General features: G+C 44.3%; 1 protein-coding gene across 12 annotated transcripts in view; it reads left to right on the forward strand.

Annotated features, from left to right (window-relative positions):
• Frmd4a (FERM domain containing 4A) overlaps nucleotides 1-20,309 on the forward strand; it is a 596,394-nt gene that overhangs the window by 399,061 nt on the left and 177,024 nt on the right. For all 12 annotated transcript variants that reach the window (XM_006497439.4, NM_001347086.1, NM_172475.3 and 9 more), the window contains one exon: nucleotides 14,489-14,554. In XM_006497439.4, the coding sequence (XP_006497502.1) occupies nucleotides 14,489-14,554 (66 nt within the window). The remainder of the gene's footprint in view (nucleotides 1-14,488; nucleotides 14,555-20,309) is intronic.

A 20,309-nucleotide genomic window follows, 5' to 3' on the forward strand; every position in this document is an offset into this window, starting at 1 on the left:
CGCTTCTACACCTCGTAAGACAAACTTGATTTTGAGAGAGAGTTCTGGGTTTCCTTGCAGTTTTGTGAGTACTTTAGCCATCCTCACATCCTCCGCTCCTGGCTGTAGCTCCCACTGCTCTCCCCTTGACCACGCTCATCCTCCAGCTCCATGCATGGCAGATGTTTCCATAGTGTCCATATTCTCTTCCATTCTAGGCTTCCTAACATCATGCTGCCTCTGACAGAATTCTGGTTCTGTGGCTACTACTTACTCCCTGACCCCTACCCCTACAACAATCCCAACCAGAATGTTACCCTAACTACAGTCACAACCCCAACACCATCCCCTAACCCTATTTCATCCCTGCCCCAACACCAAATCATATTTCTAATGTAATCAAATCATAATCTGGCCACCAGGTTACTGATCAAATTCACTCGATGTGAATTAGGCTCTCTGAGTTGACTAATCTTCCTCGTTTGCTTGACTGAATTTGGAATCAGGTATATTTCTGGATGTGTTTCCAGAGAGGTTGAACTGAGAGACAAAACTCACTCTTGACCATTGGGCCACCATCTCATGGCTAGGGTCCTGGACTGAATAAAAAGAGAGAGAGAGAAAAAAAAAAATAAAAGCAGCTGAGTACCAGAATCCTTTGCTCTCTGCGACCGACCTGTCAAGTTGTGAACGAGCTCCTGTACTCCAGCCACCTGGGAGTCACACCTGCAGCCATGCCTTCCTTGTTGGGATGGAGTGTACCTCCAACCCTGAGCCCAAATGCGCCCTTCCTTAGGTTGCTTTTGTCAGGCACCTTGCATAGGAGAGCTTACACTATCCCCCCCACCTCACCCAAAACACCTCCCCTATTGTCATGGTGAGTGCTCTGTAATTGCCTGTTAATTTGGCATTTTCTTCTCTTAAGGAAAAAAATTGCATTTGTCAGTTATGGAGCAAATGACATACCTGGCCCATACTACATATACCATAAGCACTAAGTGAACTCCCACCATGGTAAACATTGTTGCCTACGACCCCTCAACTCCATTTCTCTTATTCCAATACATTTCTAGAAAAGGGATGAAGGAGTTGGAGGAGACAACCCTTTCAGCGTTGCTGTTCTCCTTTTATGTCATGGAGACTGTTAGTGGCCTTTTCATTAAGCTGTAACGATCTGCTAACTAACAGATTTTATCTTGAGAATGTTGAACTCTCATTCTTACCTATTCAATTGCTTTTATTTCTTTTTTCTTTTTTCTTGTTTTTTTTATGCTCATGAGTATTTTGCCTACATGTATGTATGTGTGCTGTATGGATGCCTGCTTCCCACAGAGATCAGCAGAAGAGGGCACCAGACCCCCTGACACTGGACTTTCTGGATGGTTGAAAGCCACCTCTGGTCTCAAACCCTGCAACTTTGCAACTGCAACAAGCGCTCTTAAGCTGATCAGCTATCTTTTCAGCCCCATCCACATTTAACTTACCTTTTTGGTGGAATGAAACTGGTTTTTAAAATGCAAAATGTAATCAAATCATAATTTGGCTCGTTGCTTTTGTGCTTAGAGACTTAAGAAACAATCTGATACCTAAGTTTTGTTTTCATCACTCTGCAGTTGTTACTTTGTTCATAATAGGGTTTCATTAGCCATACTGTCCTAGAATTCCCGACATTCTCCTACCTTAGCCTCCCAAAGGTTGAGATTAGAGGCATGAGCCCCCACACTGGCTTTTAAAATGTTTAACTTAATCCTCTGGGACTCAACCTTGGGGACAGTGGTGTGGCTAGCTTATTGCATTTCTTTACATCAAGTCGTTCCTCGTCCTTTCTTAAAGAGAAGACAGAAACAGGAACTGAAATGAGTTCTTCTGTGAACAAATGTCTTCTTGTTGCAAATGAGAATGGCTGGGAGTCCATCCATTTCCCTGCCTGCCTTGCTTTGAGCACGCCTTGAGGACTTCTCAGTGTCCTTGGGCTCCTTGTTTTAAATATCTCTATCCCTATTTTTTTTTTAAGTGTGCTGTGCTGTAAATCTTCCCTAGAGAGTCTGTGCACTTACTGCTTGGTCCAAGTTATAGCCACACCTGTGGGAGTTCTCCATGCAAATTGCCCGTGTTCTTGAGTGTTACGGTCTCCACATCATTTAATTCTTTGCTTTGTGTCACCAGTTCTTTCTCAAGTCTGCAGCTTTTACAAATGATATCTTTTTAGATCCATAGAACCAGCCCTATCTCCTTTTATTCAACTTTATCTTTTTTCTGGGCTACTTAAATCATTCTTGAGCCCAGCATCCTGGGCTGACTCTCTCCAATTCTAAACAGCTATCTAAACAAAAGGCAGACTTGCGTTTCCCTTTGAAAAATAAAACGAAATCCTCTTCATCCCACAAAAACAAAAACAAAAAAACACCAAAACAAAACAAAACAAAACAAAAAACAACCACAAAAGCAAACAAACAAACTGTCCCTCTACTGTGGTCTTGAAGCCAGAACTTCTGTGGCAAGGGAGAGGTGTTGTTTTCTTCCATCTTTCTTGTTTGAAGGAGAGCATCAGTTGTTAGGAGCACTTAAGTGTTTTTTATGCTACTTTGTGTATTCTGCAACTTTGGAATTTATACCTCACCCAGATGCCCTTTCACACATGTACTGTGTAGAAGGCAAGCATGTGTGCAAGTGTATGCGGATGCTGTGACTGAGAACATGTTTTAAGAATAACTCCCAAGCATTTCCCCAGCACTGTGTCGTGGTGTTCCTAAACAGATTGTTCTAGGACAACTCCAATATTACTTTTCCTTGTGTCTGTATATGTATGCGAATTTGTGTACAAGTTCAAGTATGTGCAGGTATACATACACGCACAGTGCTCTGCAACCTGTACATGTGCACGTGGAGGTCAGAGAACAGCAGGCCTGTGTGCAGAAGCTACAGGCGCGATGGGAGAACCCATGTGAGACAGCCCAGTTAGGATCCCCGGAGTTCTGGCTGGTCAGAGAGGCAGGTAAAAAAAAGTACTGCTGACAACTAGGGGTTTGGAGACCTTCCTTGTGCCTGTCCATCACTCTGAAGATGTCACTTTTGTTCTGAATTCTTAGTGTTCAGATGCTTAGCATCACCCCGAGCCCATGCATCGGGGTCTCCCAGTGTCTGTTTCCTCCCGACATTTTCGTCTGCCAGATGTAAGAAGAACAACTGTCCACCTTGGTCCTTGGCTTAATGTGGACTGACCAAAATGCCACCTCAACCAAGATAGAATACCAAGGACAGACCAAAGGATGACTCTACTAAAATCCAGTTGGGCGAATCAACGAGTTTATTTGGCTTACTTACATGGCATGGGTGAGGGTTACTTACAGTAGCATGAGTGACCCCAAACCAGGTGCCCACTGACAAACCTTTCTTCAGCATGACATGTCACCTTCCATACCCGAGGTGTCCCTTCACCATGTCTGTGCTACCAGCCTGGCCCGCCTTGCTTGTGATTTGTTTTGTTTTGTTGGAAAGCGAAGCATGCCCTTTCTAACCATCCTGCAATGTCAGGCAGGATGAATTCACTTGTCACCTTATAAACCTTAGTCCTGGAGTCTGGCTTTGAGTGTTTCTGACCTGTCTCTGTTGCGGAGTATAGGATACCTGGATTCCTAGGCCTAAGCTGAGTGTAGCTTAAGTGTGTGCTTTGGGCACAGCAGTGGATTAATATTGAGATGGCTATTAGTGTTTTGGATCCCAGCAGGATCGTGTGGACAGGATTAAGTTGACTTGAAGTTAGGACTTGAAGCTTCAATTCATACAGGCCTCTGAGAAACTGTTCTCGCCTCAGACATAGCTACCCCAAGCTGTCCCCTTGGCCTGAATGAGGCCCAAGACCCCAGTCTTCTTTTCTGTATTAGAAAGGAAGGAAGGAAGGAAGGAAGGAAGGAAGGAAGGAAGGAAGGAAGGAAGGAAGAGAAAGAGAGAAAGAGAGAAAGAACCTCAACTTTTTCTTGCTGTAGATAATTAAAGGCCCAGGGAGCAGGGATGTCCATCAGATAGGCTTGCTGGAGATTCTTGGGGACACCCACTCCTCCCCACTTATGAGCTCCTCCAATGCAAATGTGCAAAATGTTTGCAATTGCAGATTCAACTTGGCTGGCCCACTGCTTTGTCATGCTAATTCCCTCCTAATAGAGCCACTCAGGAACTTCCATCTGGGTTGTATGAGCTGCAGCTGTAATGTGTAGCTAAGGCCTCCTGGGCACGCCTGCGCATGCTCTACTAAATCCAGGAGCATCATGATAAAGGCAGAGGCAGCACAGCTTGACAATGGCCAGGGCAAACTAGGGGCAAGGTAATCTCTCCAAATAAATCTTCTGGTGGGCAGCACTTGTACCATCTCTCTTTGCTCTAGCTCATTTTAATATGCTAATTCTTCTAGTGTGTGCACATGTACACGCAAGTACACATATGAGTGTGTGCACGTGGGTGCCAGAGGACAACACTGGATGTCTTCCTTAATCTTCACCTATGGTTTTGGGATTGTTTTTGAGATGTCATCTCTCACTGAACCTGTAGCTCACTGATCAGCTGGGCAAGCTTGTCAATGAGTTTCCAGGATCCATCTAACTCCCTTAGCACTTGGAGGAGGCCACCACTATGCTAGGCTTCTAACATGGGCTCTGCGGATAGGAACTTAAAAATTCTGGTGCTCGTGTGGCAGACACTTTACCAACTAAGCTGTCTCCTCAGATCCAACACGCTAATACTTTCAAAAAGTGAGCTTAGACTCGAGGGACAGTTGTAATGAAAGCAGACATTGTTTCTTCTTCTACCTTTAGAAGCCCTGAGCAGAGGGACATCCTGCCCACTGAAGTTAGGCACTGACTTCCATTGTGCATGTTTAATGGTGGGAGGAGTATTTCTAACACACTGTGTTGCCCAAGACCTTTGTCATCTGTGTGTGCACTGTCAGCTGGCCTTGCATGAATCTCTCTCTCTCTGTGTGTGTGTGTGTGTGTGTGTGTGTGTGTGTGTGTGTGTGTGTGTGTGTGTGTGTTGATCTCCTCATGGCCAGGAGATGCTCTATGGTGGTTGAGATTTTGTAAACTTGCAACCTTTGGATTGCTAACTCCAACTTTGGTCCTTTCTTTATCCAAGGAGGAAACTGTAAGAGGGAGAGAGAAGTGTGAGGTGATGCTTTTGAGGTGACTCGGAAAGCTAGAACTCCCACTGTGATTTGTGTTGGGAAGTTATAGTCATGCCCTTGGAATTTCCTTCACAGCCAGCAAACAGCCTGGGTCAAAGGTCAGATTGTGAGGTGCTGTTGTAATGCATCCGGCATCCTTACTGCCTGTGGTTTTAAGGGACCTTATGAGCAGGAAAGATAGACAGTTTCCCAGTTCTGGTCTCTGCTCCTTGCTTTTGAACTCCAACTTTTCCATTTGGTGCAAAAGGACTCAAGAATAGGGTTTTAGGTTGTTCCAAGACTGTTGACAATTTTCTAAATAAATCATGTCTCAGGAATACCAGTTCTTAATGAATTCTCAGGAGTCATTAATAGTTCTCATTGCACTGCACACCAATGGGTCATTGTAGGCACACATTTTTTGCAACCTACTTTTTTTTAAATTAGGTATTTTCCTCATTTACATTTCCAATGCTATCCCAAAAGTCCCTCATACCCTCCCCCCCACACACCCCTACCCACCCACTCCCACTTCTTGGCCCTGGCATTCCCCTGTACTGGGGCATATAAAGTTTGCGTGTCCAATGGGCCTCTCTTTCCACTGATGGCCAACTAGGCCATCTTTTGATACATATGCAGCTAGAGACACGAGCTCCGGGGGTACTGGTTAGTTCATATTGTTGTTCCACCTATAGGGTTGCAGATCCCTTTAGCTCCTTGGGTACTTTCACTAGCTCTTTCATTGGGGGCCCTGTGATCCATCCAGTAGCTGACTGTGAGCATCCACTTCTGTGTTTGCTACACCCCAGCATAGTCTCACAAGAGACAGCTATATCAGGGTCCTTTCAGCAAAATCTTGCTAGTGTATGCAATGGTATCAGCGTTTGGAGGCTGATTATGGGATGGATCCCTGGATATGGCAGTCTCTAGATGGTCCATCCTTTTGTCTCAGCTCCAAACTTTGTCTCTGTAACTCCTCCCATGGGTGTTTTGTTCCCAATTCTAAGAAGGGGCAACACTTTGGTCTTCATTCTTCTTGAGTTTCATGTGTTTTGAAAATTGTATCTTATATCTTGGGTATTCTAAGTTTCTGGGCTAATATCCACTTATCAGTGAATACATATCATGTGAGTTCTTTTGTGATTGAGTTACCTCACTCAGGATGATGCCCTCCAGGTCCATCCATTTGCCTAGGAATTTCATAAATTCATTCTTTTTAATAGCTGAGTAGTACTCCTTTGTATAAATGTACCACATTTTCTGTATCCATTCCTCTGTTGAGGGGCATCTTGGTTCTTTCCAGCTTCTGGCTATTATAAATAAGGCTGCTATGAACATAGTGGAGCATGTGTCCTTCTTACCAGTTGGAACATCTTCTGGATATATGCCCAGGAGGGGTATTGCGGGATCCTCCGGTAGTACTATGTCCAATTTTCTGAGGAACTGCCAGACTGATTTCCAGAGTGGTTGTAAAAGCTTGCAATCCCACCAACAATGGAGGAGTGTTCCTCTTTCTCCACATCCTAGCCAGCATCTGCTGTCACCTGAATTTTTGATCCTAGCCATTCTGACTGGTGTGAGGTGGAACCTCAGGGTTGTTTTGATTTGCATTTCCCTGATGATTAAGGATGTTGAACACTTTTTTCAAGTGCTTCTCAGCCATTTGGTATTCCTCAGGTGAGAATTCTTTGTTTAGCTCTGAGCCCCATTTTTTAATGGGGTTATTTGATTTTTCTGGAGTCCACCTTCTTGAGTTCTTTATATATATTGGATATTAGTCCCCTATCCGATTTGGGATAGGTAAAGATCCTTTCCCAATCTGTTGGTGGCCTTTTTGTCTTATTGACGGTGTCTTTTGCCTTACAGAAGCTTTGCAATTTTATGAGGTCCCATTTGTCAATTCTCGATCTTACAGCACAAGCCATTGCTGTTCTATTCAGGAATTTTCCCCCTGTGCCCATATCTTCGAGGCTTTTCCCCACTTTCTCCTCCATAAGTTTCACTGTCTCTGGTTTTATGTGGAGTTCGCAACCTACTTTTAATAAGGGCTCAACCTCTCCTCTAGCCCAGCATCCAGCAGAGGTAGTGGAAGAGAAGAGTTATTAGGATATGGGGGAAGCGGACTTGCTCAGCCAGAGTTCCCTGGGAGTAAGCTTGCTCTCTCTCAGCAGTTCAGTTCTGCAGCAAACACCAAACAGGACTTAGCAGCTGCAGACCAATCTTGGCAGGCAGACACCAGGCAGCTGTCATTCAATCCTGAAGAAACGGCCAGACTCACCAACCAGCCTGAGGCGAGGCTGCTATAGTGGAAAGGTGCCACTGGAACCGCACCAGCAGTTCTTGTGCGAGTTTCCTTCTATGGTGGCCTTATCACAAGTTGAGCCCAGCAAATGCTATGTACGGTGAACCAATAGATGTGTGTTTTTAGCAAAGAATAGCAAAGTGAAGCAAACCAAACCAGAGTTCAGTGCTCGTCCCCCACTGTCTGTGGGGTCATATTTATACTCCTTCATCAAGTGTCCTTTCATGTGTTTGCTATATGCAAACATCCTTTCACCTGTGTCTGCTTCAGGAAAACAGTCTTTCTTTCACATGTTTGCTTTAGCAAGACATCCTTTCACCAGTGTGCCCCAGCAAAACATTGTTTGACCTAACTAACTTTCCAAAGAACTAAAAGTTTTCACTTAAGGTCATCTCGGAAATGCAAATGAGTCACACCATGGCAACTTTCTTTGGTTTTTGTAAAGAGACATTAGACAAGAGGTTAACATGACTTGCAGGCCCGTGGATGTGTCCTGAAGAGCTGTCCTCCACCTGGCCATCCTCTTCCTCTACTCCAGACTCCATGATTCTTGCAGTGTAAACTAGCCTCAGAAAATCGAGACGCTATAATAACATGTATTAGTTGACTTTCCTGTTCCTAAGAGAAAGAGAAGGGATAGCCCAGGCTTGCCTTAGACTTGCTATTTAGCCAAGGATTACCGTAACATCTGATCCATTTGCCTCTGCTTCCTAAGTTTTGGGGTTATTAGTAGTATACGCTATCTATCATGCCCAGTCTTAAAGGAGATTAGACTTAAACCTGGGACTAGGGTACACATTAGGCAGTAGGTACTCTTATCAGCTGAACTAAGTCCCCAGCCTCTGATTGCTGTCTTTAGTTTTCATTTTGAACTGCAGACCTTTTTTTGTTTTGTTTTGTTTTGTTTTGTTTTTCCTAAGTTCAGGATTTGCTACTTTCACCAGGATGTGTTAGCATTCGCCCAAGTGCAATGCACACCTCTGAAAGGGTAGAAACAGAAACTGGTGCCAGAGTTCTTCTGTACGTATACATGCATGGCATATGAATCGGTAGTTGAAAGAAAAATTTGGAAAGAGGGTATTCAGAGGATGACTGAAATAAGGAGGAGGGATGACACTGGGCCTTGGCAGGTAAAGACACTTGCCTCAAGCCTGACAGGCCGAGTTTAATCTGCAGAAGGTAGAGAGAACCAGCTACTGAAGTTGTCAATGGTCCCCACGTGTGCACTGTGCTGTGTACAACACACATGTAAATAAATGTAAAAACCAATAAAGTACAAAGGAAATGAGGTCTTTAGAGGACAAGGTGATAAGAAGTACATGGAATTGGGTGCCTTGGTTTTATATTAAGAAGAAACAATACTCATGATAATATTTGCGTTCTACACTCTAAGAAAGGGCTTGTTAAACCTTGATGATGCTGTGCTCTGTGTGGGATGTGCAGGAGAGCGTTTGCAGAGGAGCTGTTTGGGACCATCTCAAACCCATTCCATGAGCCATCTTCTCCTTATAAAGTATTTGAAATCACCATTAAGGGATTATTGTTGTTAGTGAGTAATCTATGTTGTTTATGTTTTAGTCATGTCCCAGAGGAGACTTTAGCGCCACATGTGAGCATGCAACATCGCCATGATATAAGGCTATTATAGGGTTTCCTTTAAATCCAGACATACAGGTGTAGCCCCCATACCCCCTACCAACCCATTCTATAGTGTGTCTTCTACAAGTCACCTTTGGTCACCTTTTTCCATTTTGTTCCTCCTCCTCCTCCTCCTTGTCTACAGGGAGAGAAGGTGTCCCAACATCCAGGCTGTGTATTAGGAAAGTCAAGTTGTACTTTACAAATTATTCGTGTGGTGTGTGTGTCCATGTGCACCTGTACTTGTGCAAGTGTGCTTGTGTGCAGGGATGTGTCTGTCCATCTTGGGGGTGTGTGGGGGTACAGTGAAGACCAGAGGACTACCTTAGGTGTCATTCCTCAGATACCTTGTATTCTGTCACCTGTACCTGTTCACCTTGTATTTTAAGATAGGGTCTTTGTCTGGCTACCCAGGTGACATAAGCCCTAGGGACCCTCCTGTGTCCACCTCCTGGCACTTAGCTTGCAAACCTATGCTGCCATGCTCGACTTTTTGAAGTTGGTTAATTTTGTCATCTGGCAACTCCATGCATGCCTAGAATAAATTCTGATTACATTTCACCTCTTTATCTCCCTCCCGTTCCCATCACAACCCCCCAACTATCCCTACCAGTCCCTTTCCCCAGACTAATTATTAATATTCCCAGGCTTGTTGTTTTGTGTGTGTGATGCATTTAATCAAGGCCATCCGTGTGACCATGGCGTGAGAACTATTCACTAAATCCTGATGGGGTCCTTGGTTGGACTTTTTAAATGGCATCTTTTCCATGGGTTCTGGGAATGGAATTCAGTCCTTGTATTTGTAAGACAAGCACTTTATAACCAGAGCCATCTCCCCAGTCCTCTGAATTACTTGATTTCAAGTTTAAAATCGGCACCATCAAACTGATTTGCTGAATAAGAAAGAGTCTGGTCAGCCCCATGCCTCAAGAACTAAAAACTCCTCCACCTCTCTACACGATTTCTTTTTGAAGCATGATTTTTTTTTTTTTTGATACTTTTAGGTTAACATACAAGTAATGAGTTGCATTAGGTCATTGTTTTTGTTTGTTTGCTTGCTTTTTGAACCATTGTTCAATAGTGCAACATGATACATAGCTGGGCCAGTTAGAGAGGACCCTCCAGTAAGCCAGAAGTATCTTAACAGCAAAGTCTGACACCCCACTTTCTTTTTTTTTTTCTTCAGGTTTAACATTGTGTTTAATATGTGGTCAACATTTGAAATAAGTTTATTTATTTTCTTCATTTACATTTCAAATGCTATCCCAAAAGTCTCCTATATCCCCTACCCCCGCCCTGCTCCCCTACCCACTCACTCCCACTTCTTGGCCCTGGCGTTCCCCTCTACTGAGACATATAAAGTTTGCTAGACCAAGGAGCCTCTCTTCCCAATGATGGCCGACCAGGCCATCTTCTGCTACATATGCAGCTAGAGACACAAGTTCTGGGGGTACTGATTAGTTCATATTGTTGTTCCACCTATAGGGTTGCAGACCCCTTCAGCTCTTGGGTACTTTCTCTAGCTCCTGCACTAGGGGCCCTGTGTTCCATCCTATAGATGACTGTGAGCGTCCACTTCTGTATTTGCCAGACACTGGCAAAGCCTCACAGGAGACAGCTATATCAGGGTTCTTTCAGCAAAATTGTGCTGGCGTATACAATAGTGTCTGCATTTGGTGGCTGATTGTGGGATGGACCCCCAGGTGGGGCACTCTCTGGATGGTCCATTCTTTCATTTTAGCTCTAAACTTTGTCTCTGCAACTCCTCCCATGGGTGTTTTGTTCCCAATTCTAAGAAGGGGCAACACTTTGGTCTTCATTCTTCTTGAGTTTCATGTGTTTTGAAAATTGTATCTTATATCTTGGGTATTCTAAGTTTCTGGGCTAATATCCACTTATCAGTGAATACATATCATGTGAGTTCTTTTGTGATTGAGTTACCTCACTCAGGATGATGCCCTCCAGGTCCATCCATTTGCCTAGGAATTTCATAAATTCATTCTTTTTAATAGCTGAGTAGTACTCCTTTGTATAAATGTACCACATTTTCTGTATCCATTCCTCTGTTGAGGGGCATCTTGGTTCTTTCCAGCTTCTGGCTATTATAAATAAGGCTGCTATGAACATAGTGGAGCATGTGTCCTTCTTACCAGTTGGAACATCTTCTGGATATATGTCCAGGAGAGGTATTGCGGGATCCCCCGGTAGTACTATGTCCAGTTTTCTGAGGAACCGCCAGACTGATTTCCAGAGTGGTTGTAAAAGCTTGCAATCCCACCAACAATGGAGGAGTGTTCTTCTTTCTCCACATCCACGCCAGCATCTGCTGTCACCTGAATTTTTGATCTTAGCCATTCTGACTGGTGTGAGGTGGAATCTCAGGGTTGTTTTGATTTGCATTTCCCTGATGATTAAGGATGCTGAACATTTTTTCAGGTGCTTCTCAGCCCTTCGGTATTCCTCAGGTGAGAATTCTTTGTTTAGCTCTGTACCCCATTTTTAATGGACACCCCACTTTCAAAATAACACTTCTTCTAGTATGGCTAAAAACAACGACGCACTTGGTGAGCCCATGTTACTATAGAATGTTTAGGCAGCAGGGACTTACGATTAAAACTGGAGCCAGCTGACACTCATGCTCAGCCTTGCTCTCCAAAGGATTTCCTTTGCGGGTGATTGTTAGGACTCCAATTGTGCCTGTGCAGCTGAAAGTTGGGAGGAGGAGGGAGGGGGCAGTATTATTTTACAATCATGAGGACGAAAAGACATTTCAGCATGCCTGGCAAGCCAAACAATGCTACAGATGTCTGCTCTTTCTTTGTACACACCCACAAGGGCAAGCCTGTTTTGAACTGACGATGAAAACTGGGTTCTCCGATCTCACTTGTGAAGGAAACAACAAACAGGTGCCCCTTTGAGACACAAACCCCAGCGCTGCTGTCAGAGGAAAGCTGTGCCTTCCAAACATGATGACTCAAAGGGTTTCTCTTCCGACTCTTCTCGGTGCCAACTTTTGTAGGACTCTTTTGCTTCCTGTAAGGGAAGCATGGAGCACACTTGCAGTAAATACTGTCAACACCTCAGTACATGGTCCAAAGCATACTGAGGAGATAAAGTGAAGCTAGTGGATTTTAGTGAGGGTTTTATTTTCCAGATGAAAACAGGGTCTGAGAGGTAACATTTTAAGTCTGAACCTGTCGTGCAATGACATGTTTTGATAAAGGGACTCTCTGCTTCCTTTTTATGACTTGATGGGGCATACCTTCAGTCCAAGTACTCCAGAGGGCAGAGGCAGGAGAATCTCTGAGAGTTAGAGGCCAGCCTGATCTATATAACTAGTTCCATGCCAGCCAGGGCTATGTAAGATGTAAATCACATGCCAGCCAGGCCAGCAAAGGATGGCCTTAAACTCCTGACTTTCCCCTCTACCTCTCAACTGCTGGGATTCCAGGCATGGGCCCCCTTAGCAACCCTGTGATGAATGGCTTCTGGTTGTGTTTTTCGGTTGTTTTTAATGAACTTCAATACAGCATGTTAGATGATTGTACACATTCCTTCCTAGGATTCACTCATACACAATGATTCTAATGAGAGCCGAATGACTGTACTTAAAAAATTATATCCAAAGTACGCACACTGTGGCTATTAAGTGCCTGATTATTACTGGAAGTTAACATTTCTGGTGTGACCTTTTTTGGAGAAAGAATCATTTTGACATGTTGGCATAGCAGCCTAGATTTCAATCTAATTTAAAATTGTAATGACTTTCATTGAATAAGGGAGCGATTGAGATGAAGATTTTAAAAAAAAAAATAATATCAGCCTGCTAGGATATCTCATATGATCAAGGCTAAAGGAGTCTCAAGTCTTGAAGGTCAGATGAGGACTTCTCACAGAGCTACATCATGTCTGAAGCCAACTGACTGGGCTAGTATTTGCAAACTTAAAAGCTGACTAGTGGAAGTTTCCCCCTTAGTTGTCATCTATTTTACCCCTGTAGGATCTGTGTTATGTTAAGCTTGGCTGCTAAGTCATCGTCACAACTCAGAATCAAGAGCCCTTTGAGATTAGGCATATCCAAGCAGCAGTGGTATTTAACGTAGGTCCCCAAACCAGAGAGATCTGACAGGGTAGAAGGGTGGTGGCTGCCTTCTTTGAAGAAGGAGAGGGCATTTTCTCATGGAATTCTATGACATCTTTGGACTTGTTGATGGAATAATTTCCGGGGAATAAGAAGTAACATCTTTCCATCTTCCCTGGACAAGGTGATCATGAGGACTTTGACAATAGTAGGGTAAACGTAAATGCATCCTTTAATCTGTTTGACATAGCTGGTCCTTGGGGGCAGAGAGGGAGGCCCTCAGAGAGCAGTGGTTCTCACTCTTCCTAATGCTGCAACCCTTTAATATAGTTCCTCATGTTGTGGTGACCCCCTAGCCATAAAATTATTTTTGTTGCTACTTCATAACTGTAACTTTGCTACTGTTATGAATCATAATATAAATACCTTATATGCAGGATATCTGATATGTGATCTCCTGTGAATGGGTCATTCAAACCCCCAGAGGGTTGAGAACTGCTGCCTTAGGGTCCTGTAAGATACTGAGCTGGAAGGGGTCTGTAGATAGTTGAACCTCAACAGTGGTATTGGATCCAGCTAGTCAAGACCAATGGCCATGTTTCTCCCAGAATTTGGGGGTACCATTGTAAAATCTAGCCATTACCAAAGTTAAATTTTGATTCTTAATTATATTATATTAAAACATATTAAAAAATAAAGATAATATCCAAAGTCTTTGATCCCAGCTCTTACTATACCTTGCCTTTATCTGTACTTTGTCTGTGTCTGTGGGTGTGTTCGTGTTTATACAAGTGTATGAAAGAACAGCTTATGTGCATGCACCCATGTGGAGGCTGGGGATCAGCCTTGGGTTATACTCTTGTCTCCACCGGTTGTTTGAGACAGGGTCTCTTTGGCCTGGGGCTTGCCAGGTAGGTTAACATCATTTTTGGAGGTCAGCAAGGGGAATGGGTGAGAAGGAGGCACAGACTGGGTCCTGAGCTTTGCCTTTTACTCATGGTGACAGATACTGAGGAGCTAGTAAAGACCAAGTGACACTACCATTCAGCATTCTGCTACAGAGGCATGTGCTAGTCCGTTTCACATCTATTTCATGGATCACAAACACCTGAAGACTTAGACTCCATCTCGTGTGCCTCAGTTGAACAAGCTCTACCATACCAGTTGCTGCACAGAAAGGTCTCCATAAATGTCTTCAGCCCTGCTCCTTCTTGGCATTATATGGCCAACTCCCAGTGTGGGAAGCCTCATTGAAGGGCTAGTGCCGTTCAGCCCACAGACCTTCAAGAACTCCATCCAACTTTCAGTGACCATTCATTGTCTTCTCCCATAGATGACGGAGGGCCGTCGATGTCAAGTACATCTCCTTGATGACAGGAAGCTGGAGCTGCTAGTACAGGTAAGTCCTCTGGGAACACTTTCCTGCTTCCTCTGTAACTAATGAATGGGCTACACGGTAGATTTGATGGTGGGTGGAGGGGGGTTGTCTACTGTGCTTATGTCTCTGTCTAGCCAAACCTGAGTGACAGTGGCTGAGACACACCAAGGTGTTCTGTGTGTATGCTATTTTTACTTGTTCTATTTCTATGTACAGCCTGTCTCTGGTGTTCAAGGCCAGATGTATATATATAACCTATTGTTACAAATGTCTAGAAGAGGAAATTTCTGCAGCTCCCAGTAGCTATTCTTTCTGCTTGGAAGGAGTTAACAACATTGTAACCTAAATAACTCCTGTGTCTGAAACTGATGCAACCTCCCTCAGAGGGGAGAGAGTTCCTTCTTTCCAAATTAAGCTTTCATAGTAGGTGAAGAAAGAAAAAGCACCAGTGTCTTTCATCTGTCCCCGAGGACTAACAGCCCCCTTTCCACCCCAAGGCCTGGGTTGCTGCTACCATCAGTGGCAAACAATTAGAGAAATTGAAGTGGGAAATTAACATATTTCTCCCCAAACTGAGCATATTAAAAAACAAACAATCAAACAAACAACCACAGAGCAGCCACAGAAGGCATCAGAATCCTTGGTCTTAGATGTCTTCGCCTGGCTCGTGACAAGGCCATTGCTTTACCCAAAGCCTAAAGGATGAGGGTAATGGTGACTCTGAGCCTTGTTTAAAGTCATTGGAAATCTAGCTCAGTCCCAACCTTTTATGACACTTGGTTTGATATTCTCTGATGTTGTTCTTACGATGGTCTCCTTTTCTATCATACACATACATGTTCACTCTCACATATACACACATACTCACTCTCACACACATATTCACTCACACTCACTCTCACAAACACATACACTCACACACACTCATACTCTCATATACACACACTCACACACACCACATACACTCACTCTCACACACACACTCACAAACGCACACACACTCACTCATACACACACTCACACACATCACATATACTCACTCTCACACTCACATACTCACTCTCACAAGCACACTCACACACACTCACTCATACTCTCATACTCACACTCACATTCACACACACACCACACACACACACACACACACACTACTCACTCTCTCATATACTCACTCACTCTCACATACACACACACATATACACACACATTTGCCCACATGTATGTGTGTACTGGGATTACAAAGATGGGCACCACATCCAGCCATTGCATGACATCTTGCCATGAAGACTTTTCCTCACAGGGATGGAATGCTGTCTCTACGCTCACAATCAGGGCATTCAAGACAATGCAAATTACACATGTGCGGACGTATCTCTCTGGCCTTGGACTTGCTTCTTAGACTTGCTTCTTGGACTTGAAAAATGATCCAATTACAAACTTTAAGAGTTAACACTTTCAACAGGATTCCAATAAAACAGACGCTATAAATGGGTTGCAGAAAATGGAGAAAGACTCCTAATTGCACCACGCACACAGCCATTATTACTCTTAGACTGGTGGGTGGGATTTCTCTCCAGCATTTCCTTATTTACATGTTTCACTGCTGCAATTATAATATATGCATAAGCTGTGCACTTTATATTCCCTTATATCTGGGTCCTTCCTATGTCACAGTAAGTGATCTTTATTAAGAGTTGGATAGATTCCAGAAATAGACGGTTGTTATCTAGTCATTCACCCATTTAGGTTCGCATTTAAGGTTGCTGCTTTTCTGCCGTACAATGTTTCCACTATTACGAACAAGTAATTGTGATTGCCCTGTCCTCGTGTGCAGCCTACCTACATTCTAGATTACGACCTTATTAGGCTAGATTCCGTGGCCTACAGCCTGGGGTTCGACTTGGGAGACTGAGATAACACAGGGAAAACTGAGCAGAATTTCTCAGGTACAGGAGCCTCTCCTTGCTGACCCTTGGCAGTTAAAGTTGTTAAGAATCTGTGGAGGAGTTTATAGCGAAGTGGCCTGTGGGGTTTGTATCACATGCTTTTCTGAAATCCAAGCTTGGGGGCTTAGAGCAGCCACCTTCTGGGACAGGAAATGAGACCACAAAGAGCAGCCTGGTTACTGCTGATTAGCAAGCTGCTCTGGGGAAAGTATGAATGGAGACAGCTGAGATGACCTGTCCAAGAAAAACTAATTACTGCTACGTACTTTGAGAACAATTATATTAGGCAATCAGGAGAAACTTAGCCTGAACCCTACAAAGTCAAAAAAAGAAAGAAAGAAAGAAAGAAAGAAAGAAAGAAAAGAAAAGAAAAGAAAAGAAAAGAAAAGAAAAGAAAAGAAAAGAAAAGAAAAGAAAAGAAAAGAAAAGGAAAAGATAAGTATTATGTTAGGCAGTCAGGAGAGGCTCATGCGACTCCCACCCTTTGGGGAGTGTGCTTTTCCATTCGGTTCCTCTTCCTAGAACTCTAAGCTTCCTACCTCTTGTCCTGTGAGCATGGCTAATTTCCGTTCAGTCTCCAAGCAGTTCACAGAGTCAGAGGACTTTCCCATCCTTAGCCCCCGTTGGCTTCCACTGGTCCTCCCTCTATTCCCCAGGAGCCCCGATCTGAGCTTCTCTCCTGCAGCACAAGTCACACTTCATTGGCACTGCTTGTATAGTAACCATGTGTGTCCCTAAATGCCCTGTCTGCTGCCTGACATACAGTGCCACCCAACACTACTGTTGAGTGAAGGAAGGCATGATCCTAAGGCATTTCCTATTCTGCCTTAGAGGACTTATAGTACCAACTGCTTGGCTGAGGATGTGGTCTTGATACACAGAGTGCATACATGTGTATTATGTGCACACACATATAAAACAATTCCAAACCCCATGGCAGAGTGGGCCTCAGTATAATTGGGAGGAACATGGTTACAGCTCCCCCTCTCTTGCTGGCATCATCACCTCAGGGTGCTGGGAACCAGACAGCCACAAAAATAATTTCATGCAGTCACATAAACTTGATCACTGTTAGCATGATATTTCCAGGCCAAAAAAAAAAAAAAAAAGTATGGCCGCATTTCTGCCATCGGATGCTTAAGTTGGAAAGCAGCTTGGTATTACTGAGTGAAATCTGGATGACTTTCAAATCCCGATGGCTGTAGTAAGTGAAGCCTGGCCCCTGGGAGGGAGGACGAGAAGGCAATGGAGCACCTTCGAGGGGTTTATCCTAAATGCCCAGGCAACATTTTGGCACCCATGTAGTTCCTTATGTCCTCAAGTCCCTCTAGGAACTGCTGGGTGAATATTTATCCACACCATGGGTGGGTACAGGTAGCACCTTGGTCACCCTTCAACCTGTAGTGTCTTGTTCTGTCATCAAAACATCCTAAAGCTGACGTATTTCCTAAAAGGAAAAACAAGACAGACCAGAAAACCTTCACTAGAGGAGATGCCACCCCATCTGTGTCCTGAAGCATCAGCATTCAGAGCTGGGACATCAGGCATGTTGTGTTCAGTTTGGCTTCTCGAGCTTTGTCTTCCTATTGTGGCTCCTTTAAAATTATTTTTTTTCTTCTGATTGGAATTCCTATTTGCAGGAGCATTTTAAAAGAAGAAGAGGGGGATGGGGGACGCTGGAGATAGTAATGCTTGCCTGTAATCTCTGCACTCAGGAGACACAGGAATATGGATGGAGGCTTGAGACCCAGCCTAGTTTACAGTGGCCAGCCAGGACTTCTTGGCCAGATCTTAAAACCAAACACAGAAAATGTGTTTAGTGCTGGTGAGAAGAACTTAAGGAAGTGTAGATGGATTTCCATACGCTGTCAGCCTATTGATGGGGCTTTGGAAGCTGATCCCAGGGATGGCTCTGGACCTTTCCACAATGGGCGTTTTAAAAATAGACTTCATTTTCAGTAGAATTGAATGGCGGAGGTGTGGCTCTTCCTAGCAAGGCTCCCTGCAGGCTTAGGATACTGGACCACATCCCACTGGAAAGGAAGACAAGCTCAAGGAAACAGACGTTGGCCTTCTCAGCCTGGACGGTCTCGTCTCTGCTTTTCCCATCACTTTTCATGAGTGGATATTTTGTTCTGCCAACTTTGTCACCTCACACAATAAAGCTTTACACACTGAAGTCCTCCCCGCCTGCACAGATGGCCACCATTCCCCGAGATTGCTGCTGTGTTTATGAAGCTTCAGTGGGATGGGAGGCAACATGCTAAGGAAGACCACATCTGTCCCCTCTAACCCAGTCTTTTGGTGGCTGGTGACAGAAAATTTCAAACTGTCTACTTCCTGTAAAATAGAGGAACCCGTGATTCTGAGAATCCCATGGTTCTGAGAATCCGGGAGACTCTAAGGAGTCTGTGTTTCCCAACAGAAGTTAGGAAGGTAACAAGACAGTGCTGCCTGCCATTACTTTGTGCCCCTACTCTTGAACAGGTCCCTAGGGCAGGAGCTTCCAGGGTCCGCAAGCCCGTAAGGCAAGAGCATTACTCACTGGCCTATCTCCCCAGCCCTTTCCTTTGCTTTGAACTCAGTTTCTAATCTAGGCATATCCAACCTTTTGACATCATGACATACATGGTCATCTACGATGTCCACATTCAAGAACCCCGGCATGGAGGGCACTAAAAAAGAAAACCACCAGTTCGTAAAGTGTCACGGCTATCCTGAGGTGTCTCTGGTAGCGGTAAGGGCTGCCTGGTATGGCAGAAGGGTGAGGTGACTGTTACCATTCTTGCTTTTCTCTGACACAGACACTAGTGTGTATTGGTCTTAAGGATTAAGGAAGTTAACGTGGGCTTTAAGTAAAGTAGTACTTGGAGACAGAGTTGACACGCTGCCTACTATGGACTAGAAAAGCAAGTGTACAACTAACTTTTTAAAAATATGTCTGGCTCTAAGAGTGCCACATAGAATAAACAAGCAGACTTTGTCCATGCATGCCTACATACACATTACCCTCACAGACACTTCACAGATAACATCCTCTAAAAAATGTAAAAGGATTGGTTTCTCCCGAGCAAACCAGAAACCAGGAATTCCCTCAAAGCACATGTTGCCAAAAAAAAAAAAAAAAAGACAAGACAAGTTGATTTCATGTCTTCTCAGCTGAACAGGGTAGGCAGGTGGTATCTTCTGATTGGCTGGCTGACCCGTCTGCTGAAGTCTGGCCCGTATCTGCCATCTGCTTCCTTCTGTGCTCCATTCACCAGGAGTCCCTGCCTCAGCCAAGGGCTAAGGATGCACGCAGAGGCAAGGAGTAGACAAAGGGACTCAGCATCATAAACCGTCTGTCCTGGATCTCTCAGGCCACCTTGTCAAGACGAGCCAGAGCGGGCGGGACAGCGCCGCCGTGAGCTGACCTCTACCTTCAGAGTGATTGCCAGCATCATTTATTAAGCTCTGTTCTGTGAAGCAGGCACACTACCAAATGAGCAAACCAGATGTCGCCCCAGCCCCTGGGGGTGGCCAATAATATTTAACATCTTAAAGGCACATGGTAAAGCAAACAAATGTGACGATAGAGTATAGCCAGATGACGTGATGGTAATTCCATATGTCATCGAGAGTTCATTTAACAGCGTGAAGGAATAGGAAACAGCTCATGAGGTATGCACGCACAGATGAATAGTTTCCCCTTTGGGGAGGAGCTAGAAGATGCCAAACCTTCCCCCCTCTCCAGCAAGGACTTTTAAAAACATTCGGGAGTGGGAGTGGGAGTGGGGGAGCTAGTGAGCTCTTTCTGTGCTGGAGGAAAACAAAGGCGGCAAAAGCCAGTC

The sequence above is a fragment of the Mus musculus genome, chromosome 2, assembly GCF_000001635.26.
Source record: "Mus musculus strain C57BL/6J chromosome 2, GRCm38.p6 C57BL/6J".
NCBI classification, from domain to species: domain Eukaryota; kingdom Metazoa; phylum Chordata; class Mammalia; order Rodentia; family Muridae; genus Mus; species Mus musculus.